General features: G+C 43.2%; 1 protein-coding gene across 4 annotated transcripts in view; it reads left to right on the top strand.

Annotated features, from left to right (window-relative positions):
- The window catches only part of CDKAL1 (CDK5 regulatory subunit associated protein 1 like 1), a 706,822-nt gene that overhangs the window by 424,333 nt on the left and 258,172 nt on the right, over positions 1-24,317 (top strand). For all 4 annotated transcript variants that reach the window (XM_019490403.2, XM_019490404.2, XM_059724329.1 and 1 more), the window contains one exon: positions 2,137-2,303. In XM_019490403.2, the coding sequence (XP_019345948.1) occupies positions 2,137-2,303 (167 nt within the window). The remainder of the gene's footprint in view (positions 1-2,136; positions 2,304-24,317) is intronic.

Raw genomic sequence — 24,317 nt, 5'->3', positions numbered from 1 at the left:
TGAAATTTGGAAGAAAAGATTCTCCCAGAGTATTTTGTCTACATTGTGCACACGTTTTTTGCTTATCTCTGCATGGATTGTACCCGTTGCCTGTTGTTCAGAACCCTGATCGGAGCAGTCAAGACAGTTATTCCTGTTGTCGCTGATTTAGTTACAGCTGCTTCCTCTTCATGTGATTTAATTTGAAGTTTCAGCCCACCAGGGGGCTAATGGTCCCCACCTATGCAGCTTTAAGTTCTGGCTGTTGTTTTCCACGTGAATGTTATTTCCATTCCTATTCATAGCGATTCTTTCTTCATGTTCATCTGGCAACAGCAAGGCAGAGTTCCAGAAGCCCTCTTCACAGGGCGAAAACATGGAATCATTTAGATGGAAAAAAATATAAATGAAAATCACTCTGTTTGCTTTAAAATATTCACTTTGTTGTTTTGGTGCATGTCAGCAATGGAAAAAGATTGGCTAATATCCTGCTTTTAAAACTCATTTAAGATTTTCTTTGTAAATTTTAATGGTTACACAATTCATTTATTTCTTCCTGGTTACACCAGATAATATTATGATTTTATCATTTAATAATCAGGCAAGTAAACCTCTATACTTTTAATGGCTTAATTTCACACTGCATGGTGCGAAATAAAATGCTAAAAATATTAGCAGGTACTTCAAGATAGTGAGTGAGTATATGTATATGTACATATGTACACACTTGAACAATACAGAACTCTAAATAGATCTGAGAATAAGTGTACCAGTGCTATACTAGATGCTATACCGAGCATATCTAAAATGCTAATGAGTGATGACTATATAGCAGTAACAATTGAAGTTAAGGAGCAAAAAGGTTAATTTAGCTTATTAAAAGCTAATAGCATCAAAACCTATGAAAAAGTGGACAAGGAACGTGTACAGATGACACTGAAGGATTTTTTTATAAGGTACTTTTTGTTAGTGCCTGCCTGCACACTGGTATAGAGGACTGTGTTCCCATGGAAAACTCAGTGTTCTAGGAGAATTTTGAATGTCTTGCATTAGAAAAAAGGAATTGGAACTCATGGTAGAGGTGATATCTTTTATTAAACCAACTAGATTTTTGCACAAAAAATTATTTGTTGTTGTTGTTCTGATTCCTTTTGCCTCTAGACCAATAAGACTACAACCTGAAGGGAGACGCTTGCAAAGCAGACTCATGTTGCATTTGCTAGCTGGAATTGAGGGTATGACTGCCCCCCCTACCTCCACCACCACAATTTACCTCCTAGAGTAGAAACTGAAATCTACATCAGTAGCTTCTTCTTTAAAATAAAGTTTTACATTAGGGAAAGGATGGAAGGTGGAATACCCTGATGGAATTGGCCCATATTAAATCTCATTTATTTCAGCTATTATTAAAGAGCGGTGCAATCTTTCCCCTCTTTGGACCGGAGGATGCTATTACCAGATTTTGGCATTCAAGGTCAAGGCACTTTACAATACAAAGCAAATATACTACTTTCTACAGCCCGATTGATGGAAAATACTAACTGCTAGGAAGCAGTTTTTCCAACACTACTACTTAACCATATTGCAGTGATTGTCCTTTTTAAGCCAATAATTTTAGTACAGTTGCTAATACTGTAGTTTAAAGAAGTCAGGTTTCAATAGATATTCTACAACAATTGATAATTGCCATTTTGGCAACTGGCTTGTTATAGCCTTAACTACTTTAGGCCCATACAGATTGTTAACTAACCAGTTAGTTGGTTTAGTGTTAGTAATGGCTATTAGGATCGACTGATTGCTTGAATAGTAGTGCTTGTGGTGGTTAATCAAGTAGATAACCTCAGAAATGGGAGTTCAGTATTGGTCCTGACAGAGTTGCTGTTCAGGCAAGATGGTATTAGTCATTGGCTGTGAATGTTAATCACTCCACAGCAATGATAATTTACAGCATTGTTGTAGAACTCTGCTGCTCATAAAATGAACTTAATAACCCACTGCTACCCGTGGGATAAGCCTCTTTTTTCTCCTGCAATTGAATACCCAGCCTGGCTGCATAATAGTCTTGTGAAATACTGCATTAAAAAGGGTGAGCAGCTGTATGATAAAATAAACAGCTCTAAAACAGATTTGTTAATTATCTCCTCCTTTTATTCACAGAGGGTGTTTGTGAGATATGGCTGACCAGTGAAGACACAGGGGCTTATGGCAGAGACATTGGCACAGAGCTCCCTACACTTCTGTGGAAGCTGGTTGAGGTTATTCCTGAGGGAGCTATGTTGAGACTTGGCATGACAAACCCCCCTTATATTTTGGAGCATCTGGAGGTAAGGAAAAAGGAGAATCATTTGCATTTTAACATAGCTGTTAACTAATCAAGTCAGTGTGGTATCCGGTGTAGTGTCAGTAACTTTTGCAGTCACAAATTGCAAATATATTTATCAAATTAGACTTTTAACTTTAAGTCACTTGCCTGACAAAGGTGGCTATCCAATCAATCAAATATACACTTTTCTTTTTAACTGCAGAGTGTGAGTTTGAAGGTAGTGCTGTCAGAGTTTTGCTTGCAGGTCCAGCTTTTTAATATATAGTGGAAGTGGTCAGACCAAACTATGGATTCTGAGTCAAAATTTTCCTCCTGTACGCACAAAGATGCTGTCCGAAAACTTTGTCTTCATTTCTGTGTTCATAATATGAAGTCTAGCCTGCATTTCTTGTGGGGACTTAGTATGAACATGCTTTGCTGTAAATAATTCCTATAAATAGTTTCATGAGCAGGACATCTATGTGCTCTTTCTCCCCGGGGGAGATGGCAGTCTGGGTCTGGCAGCAGAGCCTGGAGATTGTTCCCTGACTAGTTCTCTGTGACATGGTTTAATTTTATTGGGTAGGTGTTGTCCCCTAGTTAATACTATACTTTTTTTTTTAACTGTCTTGTTGCAAGAGTGGTTGTCTGTGCCTGAGGAGGAAGAGTGACACTGAGAAAGCTGGAGGTAGGAAAAAAAGGGGCACTAGGGAGGACAGAGAGCTAGAGAAAAGGTAGTCCCAGTCAGGAGAGAGAAAACAGAGAGAGAGACAGAGAGTAGTCGTCCCAGGGAGTACAGAGGGAACTGCTGTGGCACATTAAATCTTTGGAGCTGAACCATTTCCTGTCCTGTTTGGGACATTGACACTCTGACCCCCTAATGCCCCCTGCTCCTCCCACTTTGAAGAAGAAATCACCTCCCTTCCCAGGCACTGACCAAAAAGGAGCTCTCTATCTATGGCTATCTATCATGGATTGTGGGGGGAGCTAGATTTCAAAGCTAGATGTTTGACTCTTGTGAAGCCATGCCAGGGCTGGCTTCAGGGGGTCCTTCAGGAGAGGGAGACCAGATAAAGTTGTTTCTTGGGGGAGTCCTTAGGCAGAGTTTCCTCTCAGAAGTGCCATTGCTTCATGACATTGGACTGTCTTGCACGTTCAGCTTTCCTTTAATAGCTAGTAGAAGTGATCATATTAGACTATGGATCCTGAGTTAAAATTGTCCTCCCTCTGTACCTGGAAAAATGCCCTCAGAAAAACTTATCTGCTGTCTGGGTTCAAAATCTGACAAAAACCAGGAAGAAGAATAAAAGTTAAGTCACGCTTTGTGTCCAGGGCTTCCATACAAATAAATGGGAGCCTTAGATGTTTAGCAAGAAAATGTTTTTTAACAAACTGTATGAAGTAAAATAGAAGCAGAGCTGAATGTTGAGGACTTAAAATGAACAGCAATTATACAGGTAGCAGGAGCAGAGGGAATTCTCTAAAGAATTGCTTTGTTTGGTGGCCAAATGAATGTATTGAATCTCGTGTGAATTGGTCATGAAAAAGCCTAAACATAAAGGAAAAAAAACACAGATGAGAGAAGATTGGGGAGGATTTATGGCCTGATATATCATTAATATTCGGGGTGCAGCTATCCGTGTATGAAAATAAAATACCTGTTGCCCATTCGGCACTTCCTAACATATTGTATACTAAGTATTGTTCACCTGGGATTCCTCAAGGTACTGAGATCAGTGTTGTCTGAAAGCTGTGCCCAGTCAGTTTTCTAAAGTCCAGAGAAATGAGGAGTGAGCTTCTACTTCCATTACTAAAAAAAGTAAGCAAATAGGCATGATCTTCAGAGAAGTGTCTGATATCCAGTAGAACCAGAATGAATGGTTCTGTAGCCTAAGAACAATAAAGGCTAGTAGCACATGAAAGTTGGCAACCGTAACTCACAGATTACGGTAAAATCTGTGTTAACTGTGTCACTATCTGGAATACTCTATTAACCAGAATTGCTGGCCAGATGCTGGGGGGGGGAGCTCAAACACAGCAGCCACTGCCGCTACCCACCACCCTGTACTGTTGCTGCTCTGTGTGTGGCCACCACCAGCTCCACAGGGGTTTTCAGAAAGGTAGAAAACCTCTGCCTCAGATAACCAGAGCTTTTGGATACTTGGCACTCCCGATACCCAACTCATGCTGGTTAACACGGCTTTTACTGTACTCTGCACTCAGGTACTTAATTATGATTGAAGGTGCTACTATGTCACAGAAAACAAGGAGAAGCATTAGCTGTCTAAGCAATCAGTTTGGGAAGTCAGAGACCCCCTAGAATTGCCAGTTCATTTTCCAGGAGGGTCAGCTAAGCCTTTTGTCTTTTTTTGTCTTTAAGATGTAATACTACCATGAAGCTGTGGAACAAGACCCTAAAATGATTTCTGGTTTATGAGAGGGGCAAGGATTTTCTGTGGTATCTTTTACTGGACCAACTGTAGAGTTGGGAGAACTGTTAGACAAACTTTCATTCATCAGATGCCCTTATTCAGGTCCGAGCTGATTTGTGAAAATCTTAAAGACCCTTGGCACTTTTCATAAGAGCAGGGACTTGCATTTCTTTTTCTGGCCAAAATCTTCTGCCTTAGCAGTTTGCTGTATGCCGGTGGGTTGCTTCCCATATTAGAGGTAACTGTGTTTAAATGCTGGTGTTAGGTATATGATAGGTGGACTCCAGGATGAACATGAGTCGTCAGTGTGATGAAGCCATCAGAAAAGCCAATGGCACTTTATCGTGCATCAGCAGATGCATGACGAACAGATCCAAGGAGGTGATACTCCCCCTCTATCGGGCGCTGGTCAGACCGCAGTTGGAATATTGCATGCAATTCTGGGCGCCGCACTTCAAGAGAGATGTGGATAACCTGGAGAGGGTCCAGAGAAGGGCCACTCGTATGGTTAAGGGCTTGCAGGCCAAGCCCTATGAGGAGAGACTGGGGCACCTGGACCTCTTCAGCCTCCGCAAGAGAAGGTTGAGAGGCGACCTTGTGGCTGCCTATAAGTTCATCACGGGGGCACAGAAGGGAATTGGTGAAGTTTTATTCACCAAGGCACCCCCGAGGGTTACAAGAAATAATGGCCACAAGCTAGCAGAGAGCAGATTTAGACTAGACATTAGGAAGAACTTCTTCACAGTTAGACTGGCCAAGGTCTGGAACGGGCTCCCAAGGGAGGTGGTGTTCTCCCCTACCCTGGGGTTCTTCAAGAGGAGGTTAGATGAGCATCTAGCTGGGGTCATCTAAACCCAGCACTCTTTCCTGCCTATGCAAGGGGTTGGACTCAATGATCTATTGTGGTCCCTTCCGACTCTAGAATCTATGAATCTATGAATTTATGAAGAACTCTGAAGTTTTAGAGGACAAAAACTTGGCAAGATTCAAAATTAATTGCATATTTGTGTGGAGAACAAGAATATCCAAAGTGCCTTGAAAATTTTTTGGATAAACCATGTGTTTCACAGGTAAGCCAATCTGATACAAGGCATTGGGAAGCAACCTAAAGTAGGGAAACAGATGATCTCTCGACTCTTTAGCCAAGGTTTCTTGGACTGTCCTCTGAATAATCTGAAGCTGGGAAACAAGACACTGAATTATCAAGACCTCAAATCTTTTCTAGCGTGGCCATTTGCGTTATCTTCTTATGTATTTTAAAGTCCCATTTTTGGTTGAGGGAAGAGAACAAGGAGAGTTCTTATGCATGAAACCTCTCGGTTCCTGAGGAAGACATTTAGTGTTAATGGAGAAAAATCCTACCATTAATATATTTTTCATGTGCTGAGATACAACTATAATGGATATATAAATACTTAAACAGAATGAAGACGCTCTCTTCTGTAGTGTCTTTCACATAAAGCAGGTTGACTTGTAATCTAGCTAATATTATTTAGCACTGAAAGCAACCTTTTCAAGTATTGCCCTGAAGTGTCTTTTGACTGTACATGGAAGTAGTGCTGATGGAGGGTGGGGGTTACTTCTAGTATTGATTTTTGTAACCTTGCTCATTGTCCATCTTTGTATAGTTCCCTAGAGTTTTATATATGGGTCAGTATACTGATGCCAGGATACTGAGACTAATATTGGTATCTAGGCCTATTGCTCCCACTTAACAATCACTTTCTTGACTTCCTGTTAAGTATTGTATTGATTGTACAATTGCTTTATTGATTTCTAAGGCATCACATGACCTTGGCATTGCTTAGCTAGTGGATTTATTTTTGTGTGTTGATATTCACGGATGCAGTACTACTTATGTTTAAGGGTACAGAGTTGTGGAACCATTACTTACTTTGTTCCCTGCTCTTTTGAGTCCACTCTGTTAACACAAGGAACGTGATGATTGTTAACATTCCATCTGTATAATGAATGTAACTTTTTAATTGAATATTTAAAATAGTGGGTTTTGTAGCATGGTTTACTTCAGCACTTAGGTGATGCAATAGGGCTTTTAAGGTTTTTGCATCACTAGAAAAAGAAACCTTTTCTTAAAAAAATTCAGCTAAGTTGGTTGGATGCTCTGTGAATGAATGCACTTGAAAGAGAGGCGGAACATATACATGTCACACTCTTCTTATAACAAGAAAACAGGGTGAATGTTTATTGGGGTGGGGGAAGCCCTGAATATTTCCTAATGCCATGGCTGGTGTTGGCTGACAAAAGCATCTTTCTTCCCAATCTGGTATACTCCTTTGAGATTATAAATATACATGCTTCAAATATTTGAAGGACTAAAATTGTTGTGCTTTATAATTATTCTCTACTTTTTTAATTATAAAGGCTATATTAATGGATATATATTAATATAAATATACATGCTTCAAATATTCGAAGGACTAAAATTGTTGTGCTTTATAATACTGGGAGGAAAGTTAACTGCAAAGCAGATCACCAACAAGTGACAGAATCTTTGAAACAGAGTGCACCAAGAGATTTCTTGCAGCAATTCATCATGCAGATAACCACTAGGATTTGTCATGTGTGTGCACTGTTGCACTTATTGCAGTTAAGTTGTACACCTATACAGGAAATTTGGGCCAAGATGATTAAGGGGCTAGTTGGCTTGATGAAGGAAAAAGCTTTGAAGGATGGAATATGTAAACCTTAACTAAATGATGATTAACAAATATCTGAAGGAAACAACTTATACCAGTAGAGACATATGACTTATTTAGAACAAACCACCTTATAAGGGATTGAGTCATGCAAAGTATTATTTAGGACGTTCATGAATTACTAATGATGAAGTCTGTTAATTTATGCAATTGCCTCCCCAGGGAAGTGTAGAAATCTCTCACTATGGTGATGTTAAATTATATAAAAAGTACCGGTACATAGGCAGAGAGGAGGCTGTAAAATGTATGACCTTCCAACTCATTGTTTATGAGCAGCTACTGCAGATCATCAGTGTCAGTAGGGACATAAATTTGTACCAGCTGTCTGGAATATTTTAACATGGTATATCATGCTGTAGTGCTGAATGACCATAATTCAGATTGGCCTTGTTATGGTGGTTCTGGTACAATAAAATAATCCGTCATTTTGTAGTCATTATGCTTCTTACTTGGCTAGTGAAATCCTTGAGTTCATTGACATTTGTGTTCTACTATGAATTGATTCGGTGGTTTCAATGTTACTGGGTTACCTACAGACAAGTTGGATTATATGTCTGACTTGGCTTTGCTTGGCCAGTTAGAATTTAAGTGTCTTGCAAAACAAAGAATGTGGCATATGTAACACCATGGCTAAGTGGTGTGTTCTGTGTTCCCCACAGAGAGGCTAAGACTCTATTGCTGGTGTCAACTAATAAGAGTTTAACTTGTAGCTCTTATGGGAAAAGCCTGTGCTTTTGGTACTAGGTTGTTGGATAAGGTCAGGGTCATTACACACAGCATCTATTTGAAAAGTTTTTTGGTTTTAACTGAAATCTCGCTATTCAGTGTCTTCATGAGAAATGTTGCTAGGTTTCTTGCTGTTAGAATCTGCTGAACGGAATTCGTTATCATGATAATTTAATTTTGTGCCAGACAGTAACAGCAGGAATCTTAGCAACACAGACTAAAAGGTTTTAAATTAGCAAACTTTATTTAATAGTCCCACACTGCATTTTTATGTAATAACTACTGATAATCTCTTTTGTTTTTATAATTTTTTTGTACATGATGCAGCCATGAAACAATTGGCACGCTGTGACTGCAGATGTGATCATATTGAAAATGTCATTCAGAAATGGCAGCTTGTTTTCTGAATACTGTAGCAAGAAAGCTTTTTCGTAGTGATTTTTAACAAGAGTATTTTGTTTGTAAGCTGCAGCATGGGTAATGCGGGATTTCAATTTTGCATTGCAGGCTATATTAATGGAACTCCTTAATTTAGGAAACCTCATAAAAGGATTCTGTTAACTTTGCCACAGAGTATCAGAACGTTATTCAAAGGGGTTTTTAGATTTCATGTTTAAACCTGAACTTTGTCAGAGAGAAAGACTTTATTGCTTGCTTTTTATAGGTTTATCCTTAAATTACTTTAGGCTTCTCTGCATGCATAATCTCTCCAACTATAGGGATTTCAAAACCCACTGGAATTTGTTGCAGGATATAGGAATATTTTGGTAATTAGACAAAATGTAAAACTGAACTTAAATCAAGAGTGGAAATAGTTAAAACTAGTCTTCATGGGGACAATTATCAATATAATTACACTACTTTAGTTATATAGGACAACTCCCTGTGTAGACACACTTTCCAGTATAATGATACCAGTAAATTTCCCCACATGGACAAGGCCTAAGCATCATTTCACTTGTTAGGTTTTCAGGTTAACATGTTCTTGAGATAAACACTGCAGCTCATGTCTTGCAGAGCCTTCAGTCTTGTTGAGCCTTTCCATTAGTCTTCCTGTGTCAAGAAGCTCTTGAATCAATCTTTCCCTCAATTCTTATTTAAAAAGGCTATACACTTTATTTCTTTTTCTTTCCTTTTTTTTGCTGTATATAAGGTCTTGTGAAAACTTACATTGTGTTGTACAATTTTGCAGAAATTCATAGATTCTGTGGCAAATTCTGTGGAATTTGTAGAAACCAGAGAATTTGCAAATTAAAATAGAAAACTGCACATTTGTATCTTTGTGTGTGCATATGAATGAAAGCCCTCTGCACATATGAATGAAAGCCCTCTGCTTAAGGGCTTTAATTTAATAGATTTTATAGACATTAGGGCTGGAAGGGACCTCGGAAGATCATCGAGTCCAGCCCCCTGCCCAAAGGGCAGGAAGTCAGCTGGGGTCATAGGATCCCAGCAAGATAAGCATCCAGTTTCATCTTGAAGGTGTTCAATGAAGGCGCTTGAACGACCTCCGGTGGCAGGCTGTTCCAGACCTTGGGGGCTCGGACAGTAAAGAAATTCTTCCTTGTGTCCAGCCTGAAACGATCTTGTAGTAGTTTGTGACCATTCGACCTAGTCATCATCCCTTGGGGCGCTCTGGTGAACAAACGTTCCCCCAGATACTGGTGGTCACCCCTGATAAACTTATAGGTGGCCATCAGATCACCCCTGAGCCTGCGCTTTTCCAGGCTAAAGAGCCCCAGGGCTCTCAGCCTGTCATCGTAGGGTCTGCTTCCCTGACCTCTGATCATGCGCGTGGCTCTTCTCTGGACTCTCTCAAGCTTCTCCACATCTTTTTTGAATTGTGGAGCCCAAAACTGGACGCAGTACTCCAGCTGCGGCCTCACCAAGGCCGAGTACAAGGGGAGAATGACGTCCCGGGATTTGCTTGAGAAGCATCTATGGATGCAAGCCAGTGTTTTGGTTGCTTTACTAGCCGCAGCATCGCACTGCAGGCTCATGTTCATCTTGTGGTCAATGATGACCCCCAAGTCTCTTTCTTCCATAGTGCTAGCCAACATAGCACTGCCAAGCCTATAAGGATGCTGTGGGTTTTTCTTCCCAAGGTGGAGAACCTTGCATTTATCGGCGTTGAACACCATCAGATTCTTATCCGCCCACTTGCTGAGCCTGTCCAGGTCAGCCTGGATGACCCGCCTGTCTTCTGGTGTGGATGCTTTGCCCCAAAGTTTGGTGTCATCGGCGAACTTGGCCAGTCCGCTTCTGACTCCAGTGTCCACATCATTAATGAAGATGTTGAACAGTATGGGTCCACGGACAGAGCCTCGGGGGACCCCACTGGTCACAGGACACCATGATGAGTGACTTCCATTAATTACTACCCTCTGGGTCCGACCCTGGAGCCAATTTTCCAGCCAGTGGATCGTGGAAGACCCAAGGCGACAATTGTCCAGTTTGTCCAAGAGGTGATCATGGGAAACCAGATCGAAGGCTTTTTTGAAGTCAAGATATATGACATCAATCTCTTCTCCCTTGTCCAGGTGATAGGTCACCTGGTTGTAGCAGGAAATGAGATTGGTCAAGCAAGACCTACCCGCAACAAACCTGTGCTGGCTATCCCTTAAGATGTTGGCGTCGGCCAGTCCATTAAGGATGGCCTCTTTAATAAACTTTTCTAAGATCTTCCCCGGGATAGAAGTCAGGCTGATGGGCCTATAGTTAGCCGGATCCACTTTCCTCCCTTTCTTGAAGATAGGCACCACATTGGCCTTCTTCCAGTCTTCGGACACTACACCAGAGCACCAAGAGTTTTCAAAGATCCGTGCTAGAGGCTGGGCTATGATGCTCGCCAGCTCCTTGAGTACCCTGGGGTGAAGATTGTCATGGCCGGCTGACTTGAAGGTATCCAGCTTCTCAAGATGTTCCTTCATGAGGTCAGCATTAATGGAGGGCAGGGGATCACCCTCACCCGGACTTCCCTGTCCCGTAGCGGGCATGGGCGTCCCATGGGACTGACGAAAGACCGACGCAAAGTACCTATTTAATAGGTTGGCTTTTTCCTGGGCGTCAGTTGTCAGTTTCCCCATCTGGTTCAGCAGGGGTCCAATGTTGCCCCTGCTTTTCCTCCGGCTCCCCACATATCTGAAAAAGGACTTTTTATTGTCCTTGATGCTCGAAGCTAGTTGGAGTTCAGTTGCAGCCTTGGCTTTCCTGGTCTGCTCCCTATAGAACCGGACCAGTGCAGAATAATCCTCCTTGGAGGTGATTCCCATCCTCCATCCTTTGTAGGCCTTTCTTTTTAGCCTCAGGAGGTCTGCTAGGTCCCTGGAGAGCCAGGGGGGCTGCTGTGCCCTCTTGCTGCCTTTCCTCCGAGATGGAATAGACTTAGTTTGTGCATTGAGGATCGCTCCCTTGAGGATCAACCACTCTTCTTGAACTCCCCTCTCCCCGTGGTCATGGTCCCTTAGGGCCTCACTGACAAGCCTCCTGAGCTTGTCAAAGTTGGCTTTCCTGAAGTCAAGGATTTCCGTGTTGCTGACTGACTTGCCAGCTTTTCGGCAGATGGTAAAGGTGATCAGCTCGTGGTCGCTGTCACCCAGCTTCCCTTCGATCACTAGGTCACCGACTAGGTCATCCCCAGTAGCCAGTACCAGGTTGAGCAGCGCTTTGCCTCTCATTTGTATCCCCTTGCTGTGTGTATATACAAAATAGTTGCCGCAAAATCAAGGTATTTAAAATTAGCACTGTACTTCAGCTTCCTATTTGGCGATACAGGAATTTTGACAGCTACTTTACATGAGTTTTTGTGAAGCTTAATAATATAAGTAATTCTGAGATCTTCAGGTAAAAAGCAAAACAGAAGTATTGTTTTTTAAAATGGTTATTTTGGCAATGGTACCAGCCATAACCATTCATCAAGGTGCAAATCTTGTTTGCTGAAAAAGAAAGGGAATTCTCATCTCTTTTTCTGAACCTTTGGCTTCTCAGTGACCTTTGGCATAAAATGCAGTTTTAACTTTGTTTCCCATCATGCATGTCTTCAGCCTCACCTGTGGCTTATGCTGAAGGTTTGGCACTAGCTAATAGGCCTGTGCAAATAGGGAAGTATTCGATTTAGATTCGGCCGATTCGGAGGACAGTGATTTGATTCGGTGATTTGAATCACTATTACCCATTTGATTTGGCCAAATCAGAATCGGAGATGTGGTACTGATTCAAAGATTCATATCAGCTGGGGGAGAGGCAGGCACAGCTGGGAGGCTGCAGGTTCTCCTGTGGCTCCTCCAGCTGTGCCTGCCTCTGCCCTGGCAGCGGCGGGGGCTGGGGGAAGCTGCAGGAGAAGCCTCCATGGCTGCCCTGCCTGGCCCCAACCCCCGCTCAGCCTCCTGGCACTTAAAAAAAAAAAAAAAAAAAAAAAAGCCCTGCAGTCTCTGCCTGTAGCAGCAGGGATCAAGGCCTCTGGGGGCTCATGGCAGAGCCCCCTCGTGCAGTGCAGAGCAGCGGGAATCGACCCTGCTTGGCACTCGTGCGGCAGCTATTGCATCATGTGGGTGCAGCACAGCTTAGCAGGGCACCGCGCACTTTCTAGGAGTGGGGGTGGCTCCAGAAGTCAGCTGGAGCTCGGTACTGCTCAGTCCCAGCTCCCAGACAGTGCGCAGTGCCTTTCTGAGCTGTGCTGCACTGGTGCCAGGTGGAGGGGGGGTGATCCCCACTGACCTGTGCTGCACAGAGGGTAGCTCAGAGTCCTTGATCACCACTGCTACAGCCAGTGAGTGCAGGGCTTTTTTTTCCCCCTAAAGTTCCAGGAGGCTGGGGTCAGGTGGGGGATGGGCGGCGGCAGGTTCAGGCAGGGCTGCCATGGGGTCTTCTCCCACAGCTCCCCCTGCCCGAGGAAAGGCAGGCACAGCTGGAGGAGCCACAGGAAAACCTGCCTCTCCCCAGCCGATCCGAATCTCTGAATCCCTCCAAATCTTTTCTGAATTGATTTGGAGCCTTTGGATTTGATTTGGACCTTTTAATGGGTCTCCTGATTTGATTCAGATTCGAAGATTTGGCTGCTGAATCAGGCCAAATCTTCTCCGAATTGAATCAGCAACCGAAGCTTCGCATAGTCCTACTGGCTAATTTTTTTGTGATGTATTCCTAGCATTGAATATTTTAAAATCACTGTATCTGCCAATTTCATGACTTAATTTGAAGTAATAACGTATGTATACACAAACACATATAGTGTATGTACATGTGTGCGCATACATACACACACACATACACACTCTGTCTCTCTCTTTGCTACTGTATGTAATGAGAAAAACAAAGAGGAAGATGTCACAACCCAAGGGTGTGATTTTTGTTTGTGTGTGCTTCAGCACTGCTAAATTATTTCCTGCCACTCGTAGCTTTCTTTGCAGGGTGCATTTCTTAGTTGCAAAAAGAGAAATGCACGCTGCAAGGAGTTCCTGCCATTCGTGTTCAAATTTGTGTCCCACTATTGGCCAGTTCTAAATTATTCCCACGTGGCGGCTAACGATTGGCATGCTAGCCGTATAAGAGGCTTGAGCGGTTTCTGCCCAAGTTGGAGGACTCCACGACTATCAGGAGGAGGAGAACTTCACGTCTCGTGAAGATCTCCAAGTGCTGCGGAGCCTATCGGACCCAGCGTGTATCTCAAGAAGGCTATAGGGGTCTGATCAGCCTCTCGCCTCTCCCTGTCGCCGCCTGATCCCTCGACGTACCCTTCCCTGCGCGCAAGTTCCACAGAGCCTAGCAAACTTCAGAGCTCTTTGCTTCGAGTACTTTCTTTGGTTGACACGACGGGCTCGCGGTTTAGAGCTCTCAACCAGATTGGGCTAGAAGGTTCACGGGAAGGAACTCTAGTCCGCCTCTCTTCTTTTCTGTCTGTAACTGCAACTCAAGCAAGTTTTCCTGCCTGCACGGCGACCAAATTCGGTGTAAGTAAAATAATCTTAAATCAACCACTAAGCGTCCGTGCCTAATTCTAGCGTGCCGCCTGCCTTCCCTGACCCGGCGTGTCCGGGCTGCTGGCCACAGCCTGCCGCGAAACCCCTCCCCCCCCCCCCAAGGGCCTCGGACCGCTCCCGGCCCACACATGGCGATGAGGATGGGATCAGGGGAAGGCACGCTGCAGCTAGAATTAGTTAAGAACTGCCCTTGGCGCAGTGGAAAACGCCAAGTAGAAAACTTTATGGAGCTGGAGGCGCATATCGCTTACCACCAGGCGGGCGGAACAGGTGAGAGATTTATCAGCGGACGCCTTTCGCTGAAGGGAGAAGAGGGAGCTTCCGAAGATGGAGCCCAGAAAGAGAGGGAAGTGTATTTGCACCCCGCAGCATTCGGGTGTATAATGAGCGATGAGCGGGTCCTGTTCAGGCCCCTCGACACTGTGTCCCTCGCCAGAGTCAACCCGGCGGGCGCAGTAAACCCGACCCTCACCCGGGAGTGTGCCCGTTGCCTAAGATGTGCTCGGGAGAGTAAAAAACCGGTGCCGATTGACTTTTTTGCCCCCTTTATGCTGGCATCTAGATTAAGGGGTCGCGAGCTTCCATCCAAGCTCCACGAAGATCTGGAGACGGAGGAACGCGCCGCGGATGAGAGGGTGGCCCCACAATACGATGAGGGGGGAGTGTTAACTGCAACTTTTCGCGCTGTAACTGATTTAATGCAAAAGAATTTAAGTTTAAAAGCCCAGCTGCGTATGGCCGTTCGAGTAGTCAAAGAAGCGGCTGCGAAAGAGAATCCTGAAACGCCACGACAAGATGGCGCCAAGCCAGAGGGAGACTGCATGGAAGAACCGGAAGAGAAGGGTGGAGCTTCAAAGGAACCCGCGAGAGTTCGGTCAGCGACCCCGCCCACCGACGCAGCGTCGTTTCTGGCGACCCCGCCCACCGACTCAGCGTTGCTTCCGACAACCACCCCTTCTTGCCGACGGAAGGGAGAATCGAGCGGAGGAGTGCATCCGCCCCTCCTGACTGAAGCAATAACAGCAGCAGTGACTCCCGCAGCAGTAGTCCAGCCTGTAACAACAACTAACTGAGTTGCTACTGCCTACTATGCTCGCACCAGAACTGAACTACAGGATTTGTGCAGAGAATCAAGAATCCAACCTGAAGAAACTCTAGCTGTATGGTTGGGATGTTTGGTCGTGGAACTTGTATCCAACCTGCTAAACCAGGAAGAAGCAAGCTTCTTGGTCAGACAAGCTTCGTGGAGTAGAGGACATGTCACTGACATCGACATGGTAGCGGTTAACATTCACTGGCCTATTCCACTGCCAGTGCTTGTTGCAGGACTGATCGGTCAGAAAGCCCACACATGGCATGACGGACGGCCAGAACATACCGGCATAGAACATCTCATGCTAGCAATTATCGGAGTCTCGTACTGTGCCTGGAACCCCAGAGCATGTGCGCTGGGACTGACATCACTCCAGCGAATAAGACCATGGCCTCACCGTCATCTACGAGATCCTGGAACCGTTCCAGTGACCGTTCACAGCATAGATAGTTGTCTTGAAGTTTATGGGCGAAAGAACATCGTCGTCCTCCGGATTCTGCTTAACCCAATGGTGAACCAACCCGTGAGTAACCTCCTTCGTCAGTTGTCCCGACTGCGTATCCTGATGGAGCCAAGATTATCCGGTGATCGGGAACCTCGACACCCGACCGAGATTCAAGGCACAAGACACTGCGAATCCGACCTTCCATCATTGCCACCGAGAACACCAGAGGAGCGATACATGTTTGGATTTCTCCTACAGCATTCTGGACTCAATAAGTGGCAACTTCGGATTTTAGGGGACGCAGGCCAATGTCAGCTGGCCTATGAGTTAGGTTTTCATTATCTAGAAGAATTAGACTACGGCTCCTCGACGATTTCATCTAGTTGAGTGTGCAAGAGAGGGTAGTTCAAAGTAGCAAACACCTGTATTATATGTTTTAAAATTGATAGTATAATTCCGTGGAAATTTTGTAAATATTTTGAGATACGTTAACTTATTTTTTGAGAGTTTTTGTTTACAGATCCGGATTTCAAAGTGCGTGGTAAAGAGAAGCCCCAAGAAGGATAACATCATTGAAAGAAGTGGGGGCCTGACGCGCGACTTCGCCATGACGCCCACTGAAGCCCTGATCGTGCAGTTCTTTGTTATGAATCTGATCACGTGTATATGTATTGGTGCTGGTTATTATTTGATTCGATCCCTAGAGGACGCACTTTTTATGTTAGCGAATTTTGTGTTTACCTGTTTAGTTCAACAACCCGTGGTAAGAGCTCTTAATAACTCGAGTGACGAGCGTGCGGTCTAATTTAGCTATGCCTTCAGCAAGGGGGGATGTCACAACCCAAGGGTGTGATTTTTGTTTGTGTGTGCTTCGGCACTGCTAAATTATTTCCCGCCACTTGTAGCTTTGTTTGCAGGGTGCATTTCTTAGTTGCAAAAAGAGAAATGCACGCTGCAAGGAGTTCCCGCCATTCGTGTTCAAATTTGTGTCCCACTATTGGCCAGTTCTAAATTATTCCCACGTGGCAGCTAGCGATTGGCATGCTAGCCATATAAGAGGCTTGAGCGGTTTCCCCCCAAGTTGGAGGACTCCACGACTATCAGGAGGAGGAGAACTTCACGTCTCGTGAAGATCTCCAAGCGCTGTGGAGCCTATCGGACCCAGCGTGTATCTCAAGAAGGCTATAGGGGTCTGATCAGCCTCTCGCCTCTCCCCGTCGCCGTCTTATCCCTCAACGTACCCTTCCCTGCGCGCAAGTTCCACGGAGCCTAGCAAACTTCGCGTGAGTCTATTCAGAGCTCTTTGCTTCGAGTACTTTCTTCGGTTGACATGACGGGCTCGAGGTTTAGAGCTCTCAACTGGATTGGGCTAGAAGGTTCACGGGAAGGAACTCTAGTCCGCCTCTCTTCTTTTCTGTCTGTAACCGCAACTCAAGCAAATTTTCCTGCCTGCACCGCAACCATCTTCGGTGTAAGTAAAATAATCTTAAATCAACCACTAAGCGTCCGTGCCTAATTCTAGCGTGCTGCCTGCCTTCCCCGACCCGGCGTGTCCGGGCTGCTGGCCACAGCCCACCGCGAAACCACCCCCCCCCCCCCCCCCGAGGGCCTCGGACTGTTCCCGGCCCGCACAGAAGAAAATTCTGTTTTAAATTGTTATTCAAAGTTTCAATAAAATAGTTGTTTAATAAAGATAAGTCTTTTTGATGACAGTGGAGCAATGATGATAGTGTTAATTCCTAATGCCACCCAAAATATACTCAGATGGATCTCACTGATTTCCTAAGACTGGAACTCTTTTTTAAGTCTGATAGTGCATTTTCGAAAACTGTTCAATATGTGAACTTTGGCAGGTTACTGCTTCAGAGAGGAATGGAGCCTAGGGCCAGCTATACTCGAGCAACGAGGCTGCTCTGATGCGCTGTCAGAATAGGCTTGATTGATTATGTCTGCTGGAGCATGGCAATTAGTGCGCTCCAGCAGACACCAGCATCTCTTGCATCAGCATCCCTTTGCTTAAAAATGGCGATGGAAGTACTTTAGTTAAAGTTTGTTCAAGGAGCTTTAGTTAAATGCCCCCGCTACCATTTTTAAGAGCGGGAATGCTGCTAGACAAGACACTCCAGGTGCTTTAATTCTAATTAAAATGCCATTCCCCCCCCCCTCTGCTCTACTCCCAGAGCAGATGCCGTAGGTGTCCTGACTCCTGGTCTCATGTTCTGATAATTAGGCTACATCAGGCACGTCTACACACTTATTAATCTATAATTATGGTGCATTAAGTTTAGCACCTGTAGTAACACGTACTAACTTAATGCACCACAATTGGTGCTACTGTGCATTAGTGCAGATGAATGCTTTTTTGTGCTGCACTTAATGCACATTGGACTAAATATACTGTGCATTAGAACATTAGCATGGTTTTTGCCAGCCATGCTAATGTGAAGTAGAATTAGTGCAATGCGCATTAAGTATCTCGTGTAGACACACCCACCATTCCCTAAAGAGGCCCACTGGCAAAATAAAGCATTAAACCAGTGAGCTTTTTATCTGGTCTGGCCTAAGTGAAGAAGGTTCTTCACTTCACCAGTTAAAGGATTCAAGTTACTGACAATTTTAAGAAATTCCTCAATTCCTGATTTTTATTTTGTCAATCTGTCAAGAAAAAAGGTTCAGGATATAGAAATTTCTGAATACACGAGTTCTTTTTTCATTTAACATAAGTTTAGCCTAGAGATAAGACCCCAAAATGTGGTTAGATGTCTTGGTGCTTTACATTTTGTTTTGAGCTCTAATGTACTTAGAGAAAGGTAGTTAGTTTGGTTAGTCTCTAAGGTGCCATCCTGCCATGCTTTCTGTGTAATATATTTGATTACTGTTAATTGCCCTTCTGTCTCTCTTTTTAACAATCTCAGTATCTTATCCACAGCAAATAAAGGTTCTACTGATTTCATGACCATTGCCTTTCCTTTCATTATCAGTCTTCAATATAAAAAGTGATTTGACATTGCTAACTGCTTTTACCATTCCTGTATATGTTATGAGGTGCTTGCAAAGGATTTTTTTGTAATCAGTTTTTGGAAATAACTATGTCCTACCTAAATGGCATTATAGTCTCTTCAATCCAAGATAATCTGAGTGGTTTGCTTTGTTTTACTGCAGTCAGTAATAATTCTGGCAGGCATGAGCATGTCTAGTCTGCCTTTTTAAAAAAAAAATTTTTTTGATATGGTCAGAGCTCACATTTTCTGCAAACTGCTTTTGGTAAGACTATACTGGAAGTGCTGTCTACAGCTGGTTCCTTTGCAGGAATGAAGGATTACAGTGCTGTGTTATCTTTTCATATACATGTATCTTCATAGAATAGATTCTCTAAAATATGATAAAGCCAGAAAAATTCATAAAGTATTTTCTGAAGGTACTCTTTTCACTATCATATGCACTTTCTTTGCTTGCTGGGCATACAGAAGATAGGTGTGTTCATACAAAATCCATTAACTCTGCAGGTAGGCTAGGACAGTTTTTCCTCACCACATACTGAAGATGGTTTATTGAAAGTGTCTACATAGTTTGTAAGGTTGGATTGAGGCCCCTGTTTGAAATTAGCATACCATAATGAATATGGAGCTTCTATGGACCAGTGTGCTATACAGATAGTAGGGCTGTGCGGAATTTCACCAGCTGTTTCATTATGATGCTGTTTTGACTTATTTCGAGGTTGAAACAGCAAAAGCAAAACGAAACAAAAGGTTTCGAAACAGCCTTGAAACAAAATGAGGCTAGTCAAAATGTTTTGAAAATCAAAATGTTTTGACCCTAGTGCTGAGGATGGGAAGTCAGCCCACCTGGCTGACTTCCCATCCGCAGTGCTAGATGGGGCTGGGGCCGGGCATTCAGCCCCGATGCTCACACTGGGGTAAGGAACTCAGCCCACCTGGGCCGAGTTTCCACAGCCCGATGGTTGGGTGAAACGTTGAAACAGCGTCAAAACAGCCTCGCTCTTTCGACTTGAAATGAAATTCCATACAAAACACTGTTCCATCTAGACCTCAAAATTAAAGTCGGAACGGAACAGTGCCGTTTCATACAGCCCTAACAGATAGCTGAAGTTTTTTGCTGTATGTCTGTCTAGTATTTTACATATTTTCCAGTTGACAGGCTATCTTTCTATTGACAGCTAATTCATATGTAGCAATATTATGGTTTGTATCTTAGTAAACAATTTTTAACTTGTATTTAAGTGGTTTGCAGAAAGAAATTTGATGATTTGTTAAACTGGGTTATAAAGCTTTCTTTCAGTTTTCTTCTGCTTTTTTCCCCTTCATTTTCATCAGTGAAAAACCACAGGATATATTGGCAGTCTTTTATAAATTTCCACCAGATAAAAGCACACACTTCATTTTAAATTACATCCTTACTTTTTGATAGAAGACAAAGACAAATAAATTTTGTTTCTTAAAAAGAAAAACTATTAACTAAAATGAGTAGTTGATTTCTCTGATGTATATTATTTTGAATGATGGCTCTATGATGCCTAAGAGTAGTAATTATCAGCTTTGAAGCCCACCAAGAATTTGTAGACACTATTTTTATATCCTATATAATGACACATTTGTTTTATTTATTTGATTAGACAGTGTGGTTGAAAATTGTGAAGACTTTAGATGCTCTGCCTTTCTATGAAGAATGCTTCTTTTAGCAAAACTACTGCAATCTTGTGTCATTTAATTTATTCAACTTTAAAATACAAAAGATTGGAACCAATTTTGTGTTTCTTTAAAGTCAGAACCTGACATTGATTAGAGAGACAAGCATACAGATATGGTTGCTGGCTTTTTTTTTTCTTTCAACTTGCAAATGCACATTTCTGATAAGCAGCATAAAGAACCCATTCTACAAAATTGTGGAGTTTTATGATATAGACAGGTTTCTAAAAGCAGCGATAGAGAGAAATGATTTAATTTAATTTGTGACTTTTTTCATAGTTTAACCTGACTCATGGTAGTTCTTGCTACTAATGTGTCTATTTAATGTTGTGTTATCTTTGATAGCAATATTAAGCGAATTCATACCAGTTTTGCACTCCAGTCAGCTTTCTCTGATACTATGCTAACCCATCATCATAGGCTTGGATTTTAATTAGAAAAAAGTTGATTGCCTTAACATTATTTCTGTGGGATATTTATTTTTAATATCAGTATGTCTTAATGTTAATTTTTGTAAATTGCATAAACTCCTCCATTAATTGGGCTACTTGCATGAAGAGTTGACAGATCAATTTCAGAAGATAGTTTAAAATTTCATTTTTCTCTTACAAATCACTGATTTTTAATCTCTCATAGATAATCTTGTTGAACAAGATTTTAAAAATGTAGGCTTTTAAGAGGTTTTGACTGGATTCAGATTGGTTCAATGTAGGCACATAACCAGGATTTAAGACTTAGACTATGTACAGACAATCCATTTCTCTTGGGAAAAATCACTGCTTTCCCAGGAAAAAAACCCCATGAGTAAACAGATGTTCAGGATTTTTCTCCCAGAGCAAAAATGACTGCTCCAGGATTAAAATAACGTGGGAACAGCCAGGGTTAAATCACTTCTTTGAGAGTTCCTTGTGAAAGCAAATGTCTGTACTACTTACCCTTCTATAAGAAGCCACAGCACATTCCTCCAGCATCCCAAAGTGCTTTGCTTCTGCACTTCCCTTTCCCCCCATAAAGGAGACTGTGTTGGTCACTGGACTCTAATGCTTCAGCCAGGGATGGAACAGAATATGCCTTCTTCATATTATGCTGCAAAGAGATATAGACTGATTCTGAGCAGGGTGGGTCAGCCAGTCAGGGCTGCCATCTGTTACCAGGCACACTGAGGGAGCCTGCAAAGTACACTGAGGTGTGCACAGCGGCCCTCTGGAGCAGATCCTCAAGAAATCCACGTGCAAGCACTTGGAGGAGAAAAGGGTGATTAGGAACAGTCAGCATGAATTCACCAAGGGCAAGTCATGCTTGACCAGTCTGATTGCCTTCTGTGATGAGTGGATGCGGGGAGACAGGTGGATGTGGCGTACCTTGATTTTAGCAAGGCTTTTGATATGGTATCCCACAACATTCTCTCAGGAAGTGTGGGCTGGATGAATGGACTGTACGATGGATAGAAAACTGGTTGGAGCATCAGGCTCAGAGAGTAGTAATCAATGGCTTGATGTCTGGTTGGTTGCCGGTATCAAGTGGAGTCCCCGAGGGGTCAGTCTGGGGGCCAGTTTTGTTCAATATCTTCATCTGCAACCTGGAAGATGGCATCAAGTGTACCCTCAGCAAGTTTGCAGATGACACCAAGCTTGGGGGAGTAGTAGATATGCTGGAGGGTAGGGCTAGGGTTCAGAGTGACCTAGACAAATTGGAGGATTGGGCCAAAAGGAATCTCATGAGGTTCAACAAGGACAAGTGCAAAGTCTTGCACTTAGGACAGAACAATCCCATGCACCAGTACAGGTTGGGGGCTGGCTGGCTGGGCAGCAGCTCTGCAGAAAAGGGCCTGGGGTTTACAGTGGACAATAAGCTGAATATGAACCAGCAGTGTCCCCTACTTGCCAAGAAGGCTAATGGCATACTGGGCTGAATTGGTAGGTGTATTGCTAGTTGGTCAAGAGAAGTGATTATTCCCCTCTATTCAGCACTGGTAAGGCCACATCTGGAGTACTGTGTTCAGTTTTGGACCCCTCACTACAGAAAGGAATTGGAACAAGTCCAGCAGAGGGTGACAAAAGTGGGGAGGGGGCTGGTGGGCATGACTTATGAGGAAAGACTGGGGAAACTGGGCTCATTTAGTCTAGGGAAGAGGAATGTGATAGGAGACTTGATAGCAGTCTTCAGCAACCTGAAGCAGGGTTCAAAAGAGGACACACCTAGACTAGTCTCAGTGGTGGCAGATGACAGAACAAGGAGCAATGGTCTCAAGTTGCAGCAAGGGATGTTTAGGTTAGATATTAGGAAGAATTTTCTCATTAGGAGGGTACAGGTTAGGAGGGACACTAGAACAGGTTACCAGAGAGGTGGTAGAAGCTCCATTTTTGGGGCTTTTCAAAATCCATCTGGACAAAGCTTTGGCTGGGATGATGTCATTGGGGCTGGTCCTGCTTTGAGCAGGGGATTGGACAGGATGACCTACTGAGGGTCCCTTCCAACCCTTACTTTTTATGATTCGAATGCCTGTTCAGGCATCTCTGGGTAAATATTTTCTACCAGGAGAACAAACCTGGGAGAAATTTCCCTGGCCATTTAAATGTGTGTACATAGCCTTAGCCATCTACCTCTTGCATAAGGAATACCCTGTTTACACAAATACAGATGATCCTGAATATAAACCGCATTCCCAATAATTAGATTCTGTATATGGAAAATGTATACATTTGTTATCGTGTTCTTAGTAATAGAATCTAATTATTGGAAATTTGCATTGAACTTGTCCCCCTCCCACTACTACAATAAGGAAAATAAATCGGGGGTGGGGGCAGGTGGCCACTTTGTCCTCTTCCCCCTGCAATTTAGTCTCTATTCAGCCCTTTCCCCTACCCCCCCCTCCCCCCCCAGCACATGGAATTGAGGGGCAAATTTGAAAACACCAACTTTGAACCAAACATACCTGTATGAACTTGCATATAGACAAATTACTATGCTACCCATATACTTTCCAGAATTGATTCATTTGACCTTTTCTGAAACTGCTGCAAGTTTTAACATAAGTACTCCACAAATACATTTTAAGCAGCACTTTCGTATCTACTTATATGTAGTAGCAACTGTGCATGATATTAGTCCAAAGCCAAAATGCTCAAGATTTACCATATAGTTCATTGGGCTAGGCCTCAGCAGAGTCAACAGTGTTTCAAGCCGTGGTGGCCCTGTAGCTCAGTACTGCTCAGTATGAGTGGGAGTGAAGAGGAAGTCAAAATGCATTGTTTAGTGGTTCACAATGACTTGAAAGAAAGTCAGCACTGAGGGAGACTGAGTGCAATGGGTACTACCATATATTTTATTCAGATGGGTTGCACTAATCTATCTTTGTGGTAGTTTCCCATTGTTATGTTTGCCCAGTAGGAGCCATGTGTTTTATAGTCATGCTCAGTGTTGGCTGCATTTCATCAACCTCATATTTAGTTTCCATTACTGAGCACATGGTGCTTGTGGCAGCAGTTTAATGATGGCCACTATATTTAGTGAAGTTTTTTGTATGTGATTTTAAGATGAGGAACTTTTTCCTCCAGGCTGAGGGAAAAAAAACCTCATCTTATATTCAGGCAAATCTGGTCATTCAAATTGGCTGGGTGCCTGCACCCTAGATATACTCAGTCTATGTCTCAATCCATAAAGCCATCTCCTTTGCTTTTCAGCATCTCCACATGGGCTCATGTGTGTGCTCTTAACCAACCTGGAGCATGCCCATTTAGAGATCTTTGTGGAATCACACCTAGGTGTTGTAACATACAAGCTGCCTTAGTGCACTTAAAACAAAAGCAGACTCAGTATTTCCCAAAAGGTCCAAGAGGCTTGGTTGATGGGAAATGTTAAGCAGATAGATCATCTAATATGTTACTTTTTTTTCTTCTTCTCACAACTCAGTCTAGTATCCTCCTGTGTCCGCTTGTT

This window comes from Alligator mississippiensis, chromosome 3 (genome assembly GCF_030867095.1).
Source record: "Alligator mississippiensis isolate rAllMis1 chromosome 3, rAllMis1, whole genome shotgun sequence".
Lineage (NCBI taxonomy): Eukaryota > Metazoa > Chordata > Crocodylia > Alligatoridae > Alligator > Alligator mississippiensis.
Note: the sequence above shows the minus strand (reverse complement) of the source record. Positions and strands in the feature narration are given on the sequence as shown.